General features: G+C 42.0%; 2 protein-coding genes across 2 annotated transcripts in view; both read left to right on the top strand.

The window, feature by feature from the left end:
- The window catches only part of Cdh1 (cadherin 1), a 78,353-nt gene extending 71,315 nt beyond the window's left edge, over nucleotides 1–7,038 (top strand). Inside the window, exons 14-16 of the mRNA XM_005004635.4 lie at nucleotides 1,132–1,262; nucleotides 1,755–1,898; nucleotides 4,993–7,038. Coding sequence (XP_005004692.2) covers nucleotides 1,132–1,262; nucleotides 1,755–1,898; nucleotides 4,993–5,202 — 485 coding nt within the window. The 3' untranslated portion in view covers nucleotides 5,203–7,038. The remainder of the gene's footprint in view (nucleotides 1–1,131; nucleotides 1,263–1,754; nucleotides 1,899–4,992) is intronic.
- A 5,565-nt stretch (nucleotides 7,039–12,603) lies between these two features.
- Tango6 (transport and golgi organization 6 homolog) overlaps nucleotides 12,604–17,884 on the top strand; it is a 210,287-nt gene continuing 205,006 nt past the window's right edge. Inside the window, exon 1 of the mRNA XM_063247563.1 lies at nucleotides 12,604–12,790. Coding sequence (XP_063103633.1) covers nucleotides 12,694–12,790 — 97 coding nt within the window. The 5' untranslated portion in view covers nucleotides 12,604–12,693. The remainder of the gene's footprint in view (nucleotides 12,791–17,884) is intronic.

A 17,884-nucleotide genomic window follows, 5' to 3' on the forward strand; every position in this document is an offset into this window, starting at 1 on the left:
TGTCACTCTGAGTGTAGTGACACAAGCCCTCCCTGCCCGCATCCTGGTCAAATTATGTTTAAATGGGCTGGCTGGCTGGCTGGCTTGGAGACAGAGTATCTGTCATTTTGCAGCTCAGATTGGCCTTGAACTGACTGTGAGCCCAGGCTGGCCTCAAACTTATGCTGAGCTTCCCACCTCGGATGCCTGAGAGCTGGGATTACAGGCATGTTCTACCCTGCCCAGCTCGGGTCTGCTTTCAAGATAGTGGGTCCTAATACTTTCCCAGGACTCGGAGGATCATCATAGGAATTACAGTTATACTTTTAAGTCTTTAAAATAGAATTACCTAATCTTGCTATGAGAATATTTCGTGAAAGGTGATGGTCATGGTTTGGGAAGATGTAAATGAAATTTAAAGCAGACATAGTGCCAAGATTCAGGTGTCCAATTTCTTATTGTTTAAGGGCAAAAATGTACTAGAGAAACACTGGGAATCTGAAGGTTTTTATGCTTTTCATTCATATTTGCTTGCTGATTCTTACTTTGTACCTGGCTTTGTGTCGGGTCCTGGGAGTACTGGAGTTTTGGTACAGCTCCCTTTGGAAGTGTCCTCTTGCAAACCATAACCTGGCCTCTCCCCAGTTACACCAGGCACCCTCCTGTCCCCATAGTCTTGGCCCCTATTCTTTCCCCATGCTGATACACTTTGATCTAGATTTTGGGAAAATGATTGGTCTGGGGAAGAGGGATTTGTTTTGTCTTGTCTTGTTTGGAGGAGAATGGTTTAGTGGGTCTGACAGTGTAGCCCAGATTGGCCTTGAAAGCTCTATCATCCTGCCTCAGCCAAGTGCCAGGATTATAGGTGTGAGCTACCATGCCCAGCTCAACAATGATTAGTTTTAAGATTGATCTGAAATTTAGAGACCTCACTTGAATTCATGAATCATTGTCTGCCATGTTGTACTACATGTATTAACTTACGAGAGGTGATTCATGTAGACTGATTGCCAGGTTTTTCAAGGCTGCCCATGGCTGTCTCTCTGCCACTCGTGGGGCATGCAGGGCAGTGGCAGTGTTCTGTGAAGAAGGCTGATTCCTCCGGCCTTCCTTGCCCGACACTCATGACTCGCACTCTCTCCTCTATTCCAGTTCTGATTCTACTGCTTCTACTGTTTATTCGGAGGAAAGGGGCGGTCAAAGAGCCCTTACTGCCCCCAGAAGATGACACGCGAGACAATGTTTATTACTATGATGAAGAAGGCGGTGGAGAAGAGGACCAGGTGGGTTTCAAAACATGAAAAGCTCAGGGTGACCTATCTGAAAAAAGTAATGGTGACGAGAAAGCAGACGTTTGAAAGAGGTTGCTGTCACTCTCTATTATTTTTTTAAGGCCCTAGACATTGTCTTTGGCCAAATTCAGCAGCAACAGCAACACAGCTGATTTTGATCAGCTACATTCTGCACCCAGATGAGAACTGGTGCATTTGAATAATAATAACCTAAAATCCACAGTCTAGAGAAAGACACAACAATTTATATGGATACCCACAAATGCTCCTCATTTGGGGCCATATTTTCTTCTAGTACTATTTGAGAGACTCCATATTTAAAAACTGTCATTTGCTATTAAATTGGGCACATGCTGGTAAGGAGCTTACAGTTGGCAGTCCAGGCATTGTGTAATACTATAATCCCTAAGGCAAATGCAGACCTGAGGGTGTGGCTCACTCTTTGACTCCTTCTCATGTTTTTGTCTTTTTTTTTTTTTAAAGGATTTTGACTTGAGCCAGTTGCATAGGGGCCTGGATGCTCGGCCTGAAGTGATTCGCAATGACGTAGCACCGACCCTCATGAGTGTGCCCCAGTATCGTCCCCGCCCTGCCAATCCCGATGAAATTGGGAATTTTATTGACGAAGTAAGTAACCAAAGTCAAAGGCCAAGGCATACAACTCAAAAACTCAGGAGGAGGGGAAAAAAGGGAAAAGTATCCAAAATGAGAAAGAAGCGTCTTAGATTTTTCTCTGTTTTAGCTTTTCCAGGACCCAAGCCCTAATTTTTCTTTGTGTCTCATCTGAATCTCAGAACAAGTAGCATTTTGAATTGATTTTATGAATTTGCTAAGTCTGCAGGACAGAACCAAGAAATTCCTTTTTAAGGTAGTAAAATACAACAGAGCAAGATGGAACAAAGTCAATTTAGACAGTGTAGTGAAATTGGTACAGAACTTCACAGCAGGTTACCAGGATAACAGTAATAGGTACCATAATATATCTCGTTATCTTCACAATAGTTGTTCTTTCAATCAGGTATAGCAAAATAAAATGAAATACAAAATATTATAGAACTGATCAAAACAGAATATTGAATAGAGCAGTACCATTAATCAGAGTAAAGAAAAACAGTAGTAAAAATATTTGCCTTCAAAGAGATGGTAGAAGGAAATCCCCCTTAATTGCTATATTGAATCTGGTCAACCTCCTAAGAGATGCTCAGACCTCTGCTCCCATTTGCTAATGGGGGGGAGGTGGAATGTTTGATTCTCAGCCCGTGCGCAGGTAAGCTCACTACCACTTAGCAGGAAGGTGAGCTGGTTGCTTGGTTTCCCAGCGCCCTTAGTTCCAACATGGCTCGGATCTCAGGGGTCACTGGTATTTCTCCCCTTGGGGCAGCTACAGCCTGCCACACCACAGCTGCTTAGCAGGGAGTTAAACTGGTTGCTTGGTTTCCCAGCTCCCTCCCAAAAAATTCTTGAAAGAATTTAGTGGATCCAGAAATGAAACTAAAGAGATGCAAAGTAAATTTAGCTTTGATTTCATTAATGAGTTCCCCTGCATTGCACAGTAGGTTGGGATACGATGTTAAATGTCTTATCACAGCCAGAAAAATAGCACTCATGCAGCATATGTCAGAAATGCATTCAGCTCTAAATAGAGAAGCTTAAACAGATTAGGAATAGATTCACCTCATGTAAATAGAAGGTTGGAGTAAGCAATCTAGATTGTGCATTTGGCTGTTCCCCATCTTTCTTTGTAGACCCTCATTCTCATGTTTGTTACCTCATGACCACAAGATGGCTGCCACACTTCCAGGCCCTGGGTCTGTATTTCCATCAGGAAAAAATAGGAAGTGCAGAGCAGGGGACAACAATCTGTCTTCTCATATACTGCATTATTGTTAAAGAAGGGAATTTGTCTAAAATGTTATTGACCAAACTGTCATAGAGTTGTCTCTACATGCAGGAGAAAATATTAAGGCCCTCAGTTAATTAGCCCAGGATAAAATGAGAAAGAATGGGAGGGGGTAAACACAAAGCCCAGTAAGGGATTAGGGGCCAGGATCTATTTGGTCAGGTACTGGAATTATTTTCAGGGCTTGTGTGATGGTCTAGTGGCCCCAGACTATCCGTTCATGTGGAGGCTGTTTTCTTTTATTTTTCAGTACTGGGGATTTTGCACTGAGCTACATTTCCAGTCCGTCCCACCTCCGTTCTCCTTTCTCCTTTTTTCAGACAGGATTTTGTTAAGTAAGCTGTCCAAGCTGGGTTCAAACTTGGGATCCTCCTGCCTCAGCTTCCAAAATGGCTGGGAATATAGGCAGGCACCATCGTGCCTAGTTTAGAGGCTGGTTTTGCTTTTGTCTTCTGTGGCTGTCACTGTCACTGGGAGTTGTATGGAGCATAAAGCACTGGCAGTAAGCAGCACACATCCATTCAGACCATGGACCCTTGGAGAGCAGAAGGACCATTTTCTCTACCTCTCTTTTTTTTTGTCTTTTTGAGACAGGGTCTCGCTATGCAGTTCAGGCTGGCCTTGAGCTCACTTTGTAGCCTAGGCTGGTCTCGAACTCGCAACGATCCTCCTGCCCCAGCTTCCTGAGTGCTGGGATTACAGGCATGAGCCAGCACACCCGGCTTCTGCCTGTCTTTGATACATATGGATCTGGGTCCTTTCATTCACTTTGGGGGCGTGGGGCAGTCATTGTTTAATGCACAGAATTCCATTTTGTCATGATTAAAAACTTTTGAAGATGAATGCTGACAGTTATATAAAACAATGTCATGAAGGCCACTAAATTACACAGATAAACATTAAACTTTATGTTACATACACTTTACCCCTAGTAAAAATACTTAAATGCGCAGGTGCTGTTCCACTGAGCTATATCCTTCAGCCTGCAGTTGTTTTTAATTATAAAATAACAAGCTTACTATTTTCAGAATGTAAATTATAAAATGTACATATATAAGGAACATGCAAGTCTCTCCTCAGTTCTTCAAACTCTAGTCCCTAGAGTTAACTTTTTTTGGTGTGTGCGGGTACCAGAAATCGAACTTGGGACCTTTCGCTTGCCATGGAGTTAACTTTCACTATCAATAGTTTGGCATTCATCCTTCTAGACTTTTTAGGCTAAAGTACAGTGTGTATGCACCAATCCAGCGGTCCTCTGCCCCTTCTGGTTTGGGACCTGAGACCCCTACCCCGACTTGCAGGTACCCCATTCTATCGGTCCCTAATTGTCCCTGCTTATGTGACATTTGGTTTAGAGGGAAAACATTCTGTCTCTTTTCCTCAACAATATATCCTGAGAGGGTGGTGAGGGCAGACAATAGAGGGGGAGGAATAAGACCAAAGTACATTATACACATTGAAATCCCCCCTCCAAAATATGAGACTGCAGGAAGCAGCCAGTGGGGCTCGGGGGGTGGGGAATGATTAAAGTATGTTGTGTGCAAGTACAAAAAAAATTTTTTTAAAATGATGTCCATCTTTTTGCTGTACTGGGGACTTAACCCAGGACCTGGCCAGGGGTAGGGGACTTTCAGACACTTGACATCCCTGTCCATCCCGCCGTGCCGGTTTGTAGGAATGCACCTTGTCGGTGATAGCTGCTCCCTGGCGTCCTGCAGAGCGGTGCACACGTCACATGTCCCCCGAGGCACCATGAGAATCTTGACTCTGTTGAATGCTGTGCCTTTCTTTTCACTGAAAGATTCTGTTGTCCTCCCTTAGAACCTGAAGGCTGCGGACAGTGACCCCACAGCGCCCCCTTACGACTCTCTGCTTGTGTTCGACTACGAAGGCAGTGGTTCCGAGGCTGCGGACCTGAGCTCCCTGAACTCCTCTGAGTCGGACCGGGACCAGGACTATGACTACCTGAACGAGTGGGGCAATCGCTTCAAGAAGCTGGCGGACATGTACGGAGGGGGCGAGGACGACTAGGGGGACCTGAGAGACTGGAGCAGTGTGACATGCAGAACAGTGTTCCTGGTGATTTTCGGCGCCCCTCCCTTAGAGGAACTCCTGGGACCAAGACCGATCCGTTATGCAGTTCAGATAGTTAAGGCTTTTCCTTTGTTTCCCTGTTTTGTGTGTTAGGAAGGTTTTGCCTTATTCATGAAATCTGTTCTCCTTCCTATAACCTGTACATAGTAATAAGGTCCCATTGCTCCTGGAATTTTGATATTTCAAAGAACAGTTTCAGCCTCTGAAGTTTCTGTTAGCTGCCAGGGTAGGTGGCACACACCTGTAACCGCAGCACTCAGGAGGCTGAAGCAGGAGGACCGCCATGAGCTCGAGGCCAGCCTGGGCCTACATAGTGAGTTCAAAGTCAGTCTGCACCACATAGACTCTCTCAAAAAAAGCAAGCAACCAACCAATAAATAAATTAAGTAAATTTGTTTCTGCTAGCAACTTACAGATTTCCTTAAGGGGGTCTGTCTCATATTTAAAAGGAAGGCTGAAAGTAAAATGTTATTTCCATGTCTATTTTTTTAAATTGGTTTTTTAGAATTGAGTGCCTCCTCCTCCACCCCAATCACTGCACTGGTGTCCTGTGTCCTGATCTCCACACTTAGTCCCGAAATCAGTTGTCCTGCCACATGCGGGAGTCCTGAAGTAGAAAATTCTGGCCCTTTCGGAGTGGAAGGCATGTGTCTCCGTCTGGCCATGTCTTGACTGGGTATCATGTACTCTAAAGACCTTTCTTGGTTTTCCTTTTCAGCTCCTGAGTATCAGGTGGAAATGGGCATCTTCATCTTTACTTGTTCTGAGTCAGTGTTTGTTATGTGAATGTTGTTTTGGGGTACTTTGATTCTATATCAGCATTGACCAGAAAATACGGTGAATTTCCAGGTGCCACTTAATTGTTTCATGTTTATTTATTAAAGACACTTAGAATAGTGCCTATAGTGCTACAGCCAAAGACAGCAAAAAAATACAGAGATGGCAGGAGGGCGCGTCAGTATTTTGGCCTTTTAGCAAATTGACGTTGAGGATGGCTGAGGTAGGTCAGCCTCTCTCTTTGAACGCCCTGGAAGAACCAGAATCTCAGCATGTGTTTCCTATCTGAGAGCCTCATCCATGGTCTCTACCCAAAAGCCCAGCATTTCCAAATGCTTGTTTTTGCTGGCCAGTCTGGACATAGGTGCCTGATTCCAAGTATGCACAGAAAATAAAATATTGGAAATTCCAACTTTATTTTTTAGGAGAAGAAAGAAAATACTGTCCTAATGGATGTTAAGAAAGGGAAAGGCTGGGAGTGGTGGCATACATCTCTAATCCCAGCACTCGGGAGGCTGAGGCAAGTGGATCTCAGTGAACTCGAGGCCAACCTCGACTCCATAGTGGGTTTGAGGCCATCCTGAACTGCATGGTTAAGACCCTGTCTCAAAAAAAGATGATGGTATGGGGCAAGAGAGAGAAAGGACTTTGATTTAAACCTTTTTTCTTTTTTCTTTTTTTTCCTGATTCAAATTTCAACTGTTGACTACCACAGGAAAGAGTTTTGAAATTGCTTTGCTATTAAGTGTTTGGGGAAGGAAAAAAAATCATGTCTGTAATCAATTGTTGAAATTGTCTTGATTTTTCTGCAATTTAAACCATATCTAATGTAGTTGGGTGTAGAGAATGTCATTGTAGTTTTGAGTGTAAATGTGTGTGGGTGCTGATAATTTTGTATTTTCTTTGGGAGTGGAAAAGGAAAACGATTCAAGCTAAGAAAAATATTCACAACAACACATTTTTATAAATTTTATTAAAGAGTTTTGTTAAACCATTGTCAAACTTGTTTGATTTGATCTCACTGGCATTCCAAAGAAAATAAAGGAGGTGAGTTCTGACAAAGCACAGAAATAGAAACTTCGGGCTGGACGGGGAGTGGTGGCACACACCTGTAATTCCAGCACTTAGGAAGGCCAGGCAGTGGGATTCTTGCAAGTCTGAGACCAACCTGAGCTACAAAGTGAGCTCCAGGCCAACCTGAACTGCATAATGAGAGCCTGTCTCAAAAAGACCAAAAAAAAAAAGAAACTTCATGTCAAAATGAGTTGTCCTGAACTTTCAGCCACTCTGCCTGAGGCAGAGAAGGGCAAACCACATTCCCTAGGTCACTGTAGCTGAAGACTCTGTGACTGAAAACCAGAAACCTTCCAAGTTCGGTGACAGCCTCCGGTGGGCTGACTTCCTGGGCTGAAGCCAAGTTTCCAGTAGTCCTCGTCCTTGTGGTCCGCCAGTGGGTCTCCACTGAAGAGTGCTGGGCCCCTCCCGTCCCCAGGGGACATTCAGCCATCTCTGGCAATGGACAGGAGGTGTTGCTGTCATGGATCAAGGCCAGGGATGCTGTTAGACACCCTGCAGTGCACAGGGCAGCCCCAAAGCAAGGAGTTGTCCCAGTTGGTGTCAGCGCTGCTGAGAAACCCCAGAGCACATCTGCAACTTTTTTTCTGCTAGATAGGTGTGGTTTTTTTTCTTTTTGTGATATTTTATTTTTTAAATTTTATTTTGAAAGTATACAACAGAACAAGACAGAATAAAGCCAACTAAGATCGTACAGTGAAATTGGTTTTATTTTATTTTTGAGACAGGCTCTGGCTACGTAGTTTAAGCTGGCCTGAGCCTTCCAAGTGCTGGGATTATGCCATTACCCCTGGCTTGATAATTTTTTAAAAATTACAGTAGCTAAAACAGTTTGCCATTTTAACCATTTGTGATTCTACAGCACAATGTCATTAAGTACATTCTAATTATTGCATAGCCAAAAAATAATTTAAAAAATTAAAAATTATTGCATAGCCATTTACACCATCGTCTGAAAGTTTTCATCTCAAACTGAAGCTTTGTACTCATTATAACCATTTTTAAGTGTAAAAGTTATGATACTAAGTACACTCAATGAGTAACTACCACTTCCTACTTCAGGACATTTTTGTTTTGTTTTCCAGACAGTCTCACCATATATGTAGTTCAGGCTGGCCTCAAACTCACTATGTAGCGCAGGCCTGCCTCAGCCTCCTGAGTGCTGAGATTACAGCTGTGGACCACCATGCCAGGCTCCAGACATTTTTTATCGCTCCAAAACAAAACTTTATCCAACAGACTACATTTTTCTTTATCTGCCTGTCCCTGGTTCCTATTCTGATTCTGTCTGTGGTTTTGTCTATTCTACGTATGTTTGGCTTCTTAGCATATTGCGAAGGTACATTCAATTGTAGCATGTATCAAAACATTCCTTTATGGGCCAAATAATCCATTGTATGCATATATTTCATTTTACTTACCCACTTCGGCTGTTTCTGCCTTTTGACCATTGAATACTGGTATTCAAACACTTGTTTGGGTCTCTACTTCCAATTCTTTTATGAATACTAATGAGTGGAATTTGTGGGGAATTTAACTTTTCCAAAACCACCAGTATATGAACTTTGAATCTCGATGTGAAAACCAAAATGTACAAAATGACATTTAGGGGCAATTAGAAATTTGGCTATGGATCATATGGTAGATGACTTTTCTTTCTTTCTTTGTACTGGGGATCAAACTCAAGACCTTGCACTTGCCAGACAGGCACTTCTGCCACTGAACTAAATTCCCAGCCGGTAGATAACAGCTCTGAGTGGATGTTAGTTTTTTGGTTGCAATAATAGAGGCAAGGCTCTCTAGGACAGCGCAGCCCTTATTATGATAGAAAGGTTCATGGAATAAAATATATCTGGAAATTAAACAGGTTCCAAAAAGGTATATATTGAGAAATAAATGCAACAAAATGTTCACAATGACTGAATCTAGGTGTTCATGTAGTCTCCATTTTTCCTTGGGTTTAAAATATTTCAAAATAAATGGGGCAGAAATAAAGAGCACAGAAATAAATCTCACATATGTGGTCAAGTGGTATTTGATAATGATGCCAAAGCCAAGGGGAAAAAGATTTTTTTTTTTTTTTCAACAAATAGCCTGGAAGAGCTGAGGATTTAGCTCAGTGGTATAAGCGCCTGCCTGGCAAGTGCAAGGTTATGAGTTCGATCCCCAGTACCAAAAAAAAGGCTGGAAGCTGGGATATAGGTCAGTGGCACAAGTGATTGCCTGAGTTCCATTCCCAGCACGCACACACACACAAAACCTAGAAAACTGGATGGTCCCTTAACATATGCAAAAGTTAAAATGTATCCAAAAACAGGAGAAGCTTCCTAATGTGGGATGTGGCAATGATTTCTTGACTACAACACTAGAGTCACAAGAAACAGAAGAAAAGGACACAGCCAGGGATGTAGCTCAGTAGTTCAGTGCTTGCTTAGTGTGAGACCCGGAGTTCGATTCCTAGCACTGCAATAAATAATAAATAAAGGCCAATTATGGAAAGTGGAACACAAACATGTAGCTTTGTAAGTGTTCCCCACAAAAACAGAGTTTGCAAGGCTCTGTCCTGGGAATTCTGCTCCTCCCAAACAGCCATTGAGAATCACTGAACACATTGTTAGTTCTGAGTTGAGTAAACAGGAGGCAAACACCCCAGCCTGCTTTAATGACTGGTTCAGCTGCATCAATTTCTAATATAATGAGGTCCTTGTTGGCTGATTTCAAATGAGTAGAGGAGTCAGGGATACATCTCTGGCTCAGAGTTTGCCTGGCAAGCGCAGGGCCCTGAGTTTGATTCCAGTACAGGAAAAATAAAAAGAATAGAGGACAGTTTCCATGAATACCAGTGTGTGTGTGTATTGAACATCCCTAGACTGCTCTTTGCAGAGGGGCCGCCTCCCCTCCCCCATATATGTCTTGTGGGGAGTTACTGTATGGATGTTTAGTCACATATTCAGGGGTCTCCCAGCATACTTCCTCTTTTTGTGTGTTGGGATCAAACTCCATGACCTCGTGCTTGCCAGGCAGTTACTTGTGCCGCTGAGCTAAAGCCCCAGCCTATTTCCATTTTTAACAAAGCTACCCAGAACAGTCTGTGGGAAGGAGCTACTAGACTTCCCAGAAACTAAAATTTCATTAGCTACAATACTAAATTATAAAGAAAAATTACACTTGAAAGCCTATTTAAAATTTTTTTTTTAAGTGGCAAGAATTGAACCCAGGTTTTCACAGATGCTAGGGAAGCACTCTATCACTGAGCTACAGCCCATCTGAAGCTAGGCAAAGTGGCACATGCCTGTACTCCTGGCATCTGGGAGCCTTAAACAAAAGGATTACAAGTTCAAGACCAGCCTGGGCTACAAAGTAAAACTGTCTCAGAAAAAAAATAAATAAATAAATAAAACTGTCTCAGAAAACAAACATGGCAGGGGGGAGATTTTAAAAATTACAGACTATGTTAATGTACCCACGCTCAAGGATGTAAAATGCATGTACTACAACTGTATACGACTTAAAAAATTAAACAACTACAACAATGACTAAAGAAGCCCATTTGAATGACTTTAGAATGGGAAAAGCCCAAGAATAGTTTCTTCTTCTGCCATAAGATTGACTCACGGGGCTGGGGATTTAGCTCAGCGGCATAAGCGCCTGCCTTGTAAGCAGGCAGTCGTGAGTTCGATCCCTGGTACTGATAAAAAGGAAAAAGACAAAAAAAAGATTGACTCACAATGCAGATTTATAGGCCTGGGTGGTCCCCTCCGACATCCTATCATGGATATTAAAATGCATTCATTGTCCCACATGGGACATGGTTATATTTTGGTGTAAATTTTTTTTGTGAAATCGTTATGACATTGCTTTTGAAATCATGCGTATCAATTTGTATTTGAGCCTATATAGCCTAAAAGATTACAAACAGTGATGTCCTAGTTCTGAAATATTTGGGATAAAAGGCTTCTCAGTTCTGGCTATCGTGTCATCTTTTGTAAATTCCACACCAATACTGCCTGGTAGAGCCTCAGTCCTGAAACTCAGGCTTATAAAACCCTAGCCACCACCTGGGCAAGAAATCTTCCAAGTATAGGAGACCTGCCCACCCCAAATCCTTAGCCTCCTCTTAGATCACACTCTAGGTTCCAGGCTTCTAAAACTCCCTGCCCAGCCATCCTGAGCCTGTGGGGTTCCTCACTTGGTCTGCCTCTGGCAAGGTGCACTAGGAACAATCACATCCCTGGGGGAGTGGGGACAAATAGTAACTACCTAGGGATGTGTGGGAGAGAGCTTGAACGTGCAGGGCCAGGGCTGGGCATAGTGGCACATGACTATAATCTCAGCACTCAGGGAGGCTGAGGCAGGAAGATTGCCATGAGTTTGAGGGCAGCCTAGCCTACAGAGTGCATTCAGGGCCAGCCTGATTCTGTCTCAAAAAACAAAAAACAAAAGTGCAGGGCTGGGATACTGACATATATAAGTGCAAAGCTCTCCCATGAAGGACGGAGACTACCATGAAGAGGAAAGGGAGTTGGGCCACAGTGGGAGAGCGGGGTTCCTCAGTCTCACCATGTTCAGTGTGAGGCTCAGAGGTGAAGCCTGAAAATTCTTAATTCAAACATGTTAGCATGTTTGAGACAGGAAGATAGAACTGGGCAGGGTGGTGCACCCTGTAATTCCAGCACTCTGGGAGGCCGAGGCAGCAAGATCAAAATTTCAAGCCCATCTGAGTAATTTAGAGAGATGCTGTATTAGAATAAGAAATAATGAAAGGACTAGGTTACAAATAGGAAAAATTTGTATCACTAATAGCAGCATTTGTAGCTGTTACATTCACCATGGATATACATGCATGTATTTTTTTTTTTTTTTTTAAGACAGGGTCTTGCTATGTGGTTCAGACTGGCCTTGAACTTGCTTATGTAGCCCAGGTTGGCCTTGAACTCATGGTGATCCTCCTGCCTCAGCTTCCCAAGTGCTGGGATTGTATTGTTTATTTTAAACGTCACTTATAAAGAAATCAACAATATTCAATTGAATATAGTTTATCCGAACTTCACTATAAGGAAGTCATCTCTCTCTTTTTTTGGTACTGGGGCTCTAACTAATGACCATGCGCTTACCTGGCAAGTAATTGAGTCGCTGAGCTAAATCCCTGGCCCAAAGTCATCTAATTTTGTCTTTCAGTATACTGAGATATATATTAATTTAGATGAATTATTTCTCTTCTCTTTTTTTTTTTTTTTTTTTTTTTTGTCTTTTTCTTTTTTATCAGTACCCGGGATCGAACTCATGACTGCCTGCTTGCAAGGCAGGTGCTTATGCTACTGAGCTAAATCCCCAGCCCCTTCTCCTCTCTTTTTTATAACAGTTAATTATACTGAATTTCTGAAATTGTGTTTGTTCTCCACTGGCTCAGGGGAAAAGACCAGAGTAAGATTGACGTAACTGGGGCGTTCCCTACCGAACCGGCCCCGCCCACTCCCCCCGCCCCAAATACTGCGAACCGCCACACTCAACATGGCGGCAGCGCTGGGCCACGGAGGCGTCTGAGCAGGTCTCAGGACTACATGTTCCATTCCAGTCATGGCGGCCCCGGCACAAGTCGTGGGTAGCGGGGCTCTGCAGACTTGTAGTCTGGACCAGATTCTGGAAGCGCTGAAGCTGCTACTGAGCCCGGGAGGTGAGAGGACGCATCCTGGCGTGGGGCTGGACCCCAGACTTTCAGGGCCCCAGTTTTCCAGAGGCCTCTGGCTTCCGCAGCTCGCGCCCCTCAGGCCCTCCCCAGACCATCTGTCCCGCTGCTGGGGAATCTGAGCATGGCCCAGCCTCACCTCAAAGGGAGGAAACTGAGTCTCAAAGAGAGCCGGAAACCCAATGAATGCCGATAGTTGCCCGCAGCTCTTGACCGCTTCCCTGTGCCTCGGGTCCTGTATTTCATTGCGCTCTGCTGTGAGGTAGGGACTGCGGAAACATTTTCAGAGGTGCAGGTACCCGTGAGACGCAATGTGATGTAGCAGCCGCTTGAGGGCGTTCGGGCTAATGGGGACGCTTGAGATTGTCGCAAAATGCCAAAGCGTCCAGAAATGGGAAGCGGTGACGTTTGAGCAAGGTTTGGAGAGAGTATTTAGATTTCCAGTCACTTTAATCTTTTGTGGTGACTTGATATGACTTCCCAATTAGAATGTAAAGAAAGCGTGGGACTGGTTGAGCTTAGCACTTCACTCTTTATATAAACGAGGAGTGTATGTATTTTGGGAAGGGATTTACAGAATTAGTAAATTAAGCACACACGAAAGGTCATGAGGTGATGCCCCTAGTCTCAAATTTTGGCCACAGAAGTTTTAACCCCAAACTGCAGCAACTGCACAAACATTACACGATACTCATGGGAAGTGAAGTTAATATTAATAGTGCTTACTAAATACCAGTTCCTATACAGTCCTTTTTATGTGTTTATCATTTAAATTCAAATGTTCCTAGTGATAGATGCTGCTTGGATTTCATAGTTACAGATGAAGGAACCAAGGTTCCCCAGTGTGAAACTGGTGAGTGACAGCCATATTTAAATTTAGGTTTCTTTTAGGGGACCAGTCTGGGCCACATAGCCAGACCCTGTCTCAAAATCAAAAATAAAAAAAGCTGAGGATGTAGCTCAGTGTGAAAACACTGGATTCAATCCCCAGGAACACACTCACAGCACAGTAAATACACTATGCTGACTCAATTGAAAGTGTAACTATAAAATACAGTTTTAACTTACACAGAGGTTACGGTACTTGTTTCCCAGTGCATCTATAGCATCACTGAGAATAAGGGTAAATAAGCAGAAGGGTGGAAGTCATGACTACCACAAAGCACTTATACTTCATTTATAGAAAGCCCTGTCTAGAGTTGGTGTAGTGCTACCTATAATCTCAGCATTTGGGAGGTTAAGGCAGGAGAGAATCTCAGCAATTTCAAGCCAGCCTGAACTACATAGCAAAACTCTGTCTCAGAGAGAAAAACAAAGCCCTCTGTAATCAACGATGTACAGTGAAATTATATGTAAATACTCATTTAACATCCAAGAATTCAAAAGTTTCTTTTTGAAAAGAGTAAGCTGTGTGAAATTATATCATTTTATATATGTATTCTATTATATATTGTGTGTATCTGCCTGCTTTTTTTTTTTTTTTTTTTTTTTTTGCGCAAGGTGGGAGGGTGTTGCTGGGTATTAGGCCCAGGGCTTTGGCTTTGTGTGCTCAAGGCTCATATTCAGCTGGGCCTGGTAGTATATGTCTGTAATTCCAGCACTTGAGAAGCTGAGGCAGGGTTGATGTGAGTTTGAAGCCAATCTGAATTATACAGTGAGATCTCTCAAAACAAAATAAAAATAAATAAATAGATTCACTGATCTGTCATTAAAACTTAGTTACTTGGGGTGATGGAGAAGAGGCTGAGAATCCTAATATGTAAATAACAAAGTTGTGTCATACTTTTTCTTGCATACATATTGCTCTGCACCTTGCGTATGTTATTTTGTGGGGTGTGTGTGTGTGTGAGTGAGTGTCTGGAGCTTGAACCCAGGGAATGATGAGCTACATTTCCATCTCTTCTTATTTTGAGGTGGAGGTCTTGCTAAATTACCCAGACTGACCTCAAATTTTAATATTCCTGCCTCAGCCTCCAGAGTAGCTTGGACTATAGGTGTGTACCATCATGCTGGCTATTTGGTTTTCCAAGAGAGGCTCTCATTATTTTGCCCAGACTGGCTTGTACTCCTAGGCTCCTGTGATCCTCCTTCAGCCTCCAGAGTATTGCAGTTGGGATTATAAGTACTTGCTGCCATACCCCACTCTGCACTTTGAAATTAATAAAAAGTACCACAGGAATCATGGCATTTTAGGGTGGCACTTCTCAGTGTGATAAGGATGGTTTGGGCTTATACTGGAGAAAGTTTGAGTCTAATGTAGTAGATCAGGAGCTGGTTCTGGAGCTGAACTTCTAGGGTTGAATCCAGGCTCTGCCACTTTATAAGTTGTGTGCTTGGGGGAGAACTTGAATCTGTCTACCCTGCTGGAAATGAGAATAGTAATAACATAATATAACCCACTTCTCAGGGTTTTATAATGGTTGAATTAATATACGTGAAAGTATTTAGCACAATGTATTAACTATAGCTAGTTTAATTTTTTGAAATGACAAAATAATGAAATGATAAAGAGAGTAACAGTCTAGCTGGGTCTGTTCTACCTCATTCTGCTATAAAGCCAAAGCATCTTGAGCCCACTTTCTACAAGGAACCCTTATCCCATTAATTCCAGCACTAGTGATAACCAAAGCTTTAGCCTCTTTAACCTGTAGCCATGGCTACTTGAGCATCACTGCTGGGCACCTGCTTCTACTGTTACTATAAGTGGCAGGAACTGTGGAAGTACTACGTAACTAAAATTTAGAAAATCTTATTTTAGGATAGCAATTCTCAAACTTTCTGGTTTCAGGACTCTTTTACACTCTTAGAAATTGGTAAGTGCTTCAAAGAGTTTTTAAAAATATTTATATGTATATATGATTAGTGCTGTTAATTTTATAAAATATGAAAATGGTGTTTTTATATATGCATGTAACATTTTGATCACATTCATCCCACCTGTTGCCCTCCCTCTCCCCCATACTCCCTACCCTTGTTCCTTTCATCTTGTCTAATAATAGTCCTCAAAGAGATTTTATGAGGGTTATATGTCACGATGTTAGAAATTGGTTTTAAGTGAACAAAACCTTTATTGTTTGTTTATTTATTTGGTACTGGGAATCGAATCCATGACTTGCACTTGCTAGGCAGGCTCTGTGCCACTGAGCTATATCCCTGGCCCAAAAAATTATTTTTATTTTTTTGTAAGTCAGGTGTTCGTTTATTTATTTATTTATTTATTTATCGGTACCAGGGATTGAACTCATGACTGCGTGCTTGCAAGGCAGGTGCTTATGCCGCTGAGCTAAATCCCCAGCCCCCGTTTATTTTTAATTTTTATTTTTTATTTTTTGATACTGGTGATCAAACTTACAACCTCACACTTGCCAGGCAGGCGTTTATGCCGCTGAGCTAAATCCCCGGACCAGGTGTTCACTTATTAAATACAAGTTTTGAACAAACACCCTCAGGCCTCAACAAAATCTTTAAAATATTTGTTTTACTTAAAAAAAAAAATCCACTACATGTTAACATAATGAATGTTTTTTTGTTTTTTTAAATATAGTATTAGGGATTGAACACAGAAAATTCTGAACTACATCTTCAATTCTCTATTTTTATTTTGAGACAGGGTCTCATTAAGTTGCCCGGGCTAGCATCAAACTTGTAATCCTAGGAAGCTAAGATTACAGGTGTGCACTGCCATACGCAGCAACATAATGACATTTTCAAAGATAAATAACTAGAAAGTAAAGTAACTGGTGGAAAGAGCAGCATGGTTTTACATGAATTCAAGGTGTGTGTGTGTGTGTGTGTGTGTGTGTGTGTGTGTTCGGCTTACTAGAAAACAACTGGATTTTTTTTTTTTTTTTTTTTTGCCGTGCTGGGAATCAAGCCTAGCGCTTTATACCTGCTATGCCCCCCCTGCCACTAAGCTACAGCTCTAGGCCCTCACAGCTGGATTTCTTTATCTGCTCCATTCAGTTGTGTGATCATTTTGGTTGAAGTATATAAAGAAAGCCTAAACACACACAGGCAGCTGGGAAAGGAAGAAATTTTAGGCACCTAATAGTGTGTATTTTTTCTTTTATACCATACTAAAACTTAATAATGTAATTTCTGAAAGGTTTGTTACAGCACGGAATCTGAACTCATTAATCAGTTGTTCATATTCTGGACAGTCATGAAAGAGAGTGAAAAATGCCAAGAAAAAGGCTTTATGTTTATCATGAAGTAGATTTTTGTTTTTATGAGGCTAGGGATTGATCCAAAGGCCTTACACACACTAGCCAAGCACTCTAACACAGAGCTACATAATGAAATAGCTTTGTTTGGAATGGATTGAAAGTCATAAAAAAAAAAAAAAGAAAAAAAAGAAATAGCTTTGAGCTTGAAGAATCCCGAGAGGATGGTGGGAGCCATCCTCAGGTCTCTGTGCCACACTTTGAGAACCGCTGCTTTGAGGATGTACCTCCATGTATTTTCAAGGACCATGATTTTACTTTCATCACCAATAGAGGGCAGCAAAGACTACTTCAGCAAGAGTTTTTTTTGGAAAAACTCCACAAAGAGCTTTTGTTTTTTTAGCTTACTGTCTTTGTCAGTAAGCTTGGGTTCAGGAATCTCATAATGTCACCGGAAGTTGTGTAGAAGTTGCTTAGTGATCATAAAGGACAATAAGCTATGAAAGCGCTCATTTCTTTTTTCAATATATATTAACTGACGGAATCGAGTTAAGGCTAAGAGTCAGAACAGTTGCCCTACACAGGTCTAGAAAAGTACTATAAAATTATTACTCTCTAGTTTTATATTTATTTATTCATATTCATCCTCCATAGAGTTAACTGAACCCAGGGCATTTTTACTGAGCTGTATCCCTGGTCCCTTTTTTGTGTTTTATTTTGAGACAAAGTCTCACCAGGTTGCTCAAGCTAGCCACAAACTTGTGATCCTCCTGCTCCTTAGTAGCTAGGATAGCTGCGTATCATGGCTCCAGTTTCTCATTATTTTTTTTTTAAAGAGAATAAAACAAAACGATAAAATGAAACAAAACAGGAAATTGTTGGACCTCAAAAACAAAACAGTAGGAAATCAACCATAGTT

Source organism: Cavia porcellus, unplaced genomic scaffold (assembly GCF_034190915.1).
Source record: "Cavia porcellus strain 051 isolate PalLab524CR breed Dunkin Hartley unplaced genomic scaffold, mCavPor4.1 scaffold_4, whole genome shotgun sequence".
NCBI classification, from domain to species: domain Eukaryota; kingdom Metazoa; phylum Chordata; class Mammalia; order Rodentia; family Caviidae; genus Cavia; species Cavia porcellus.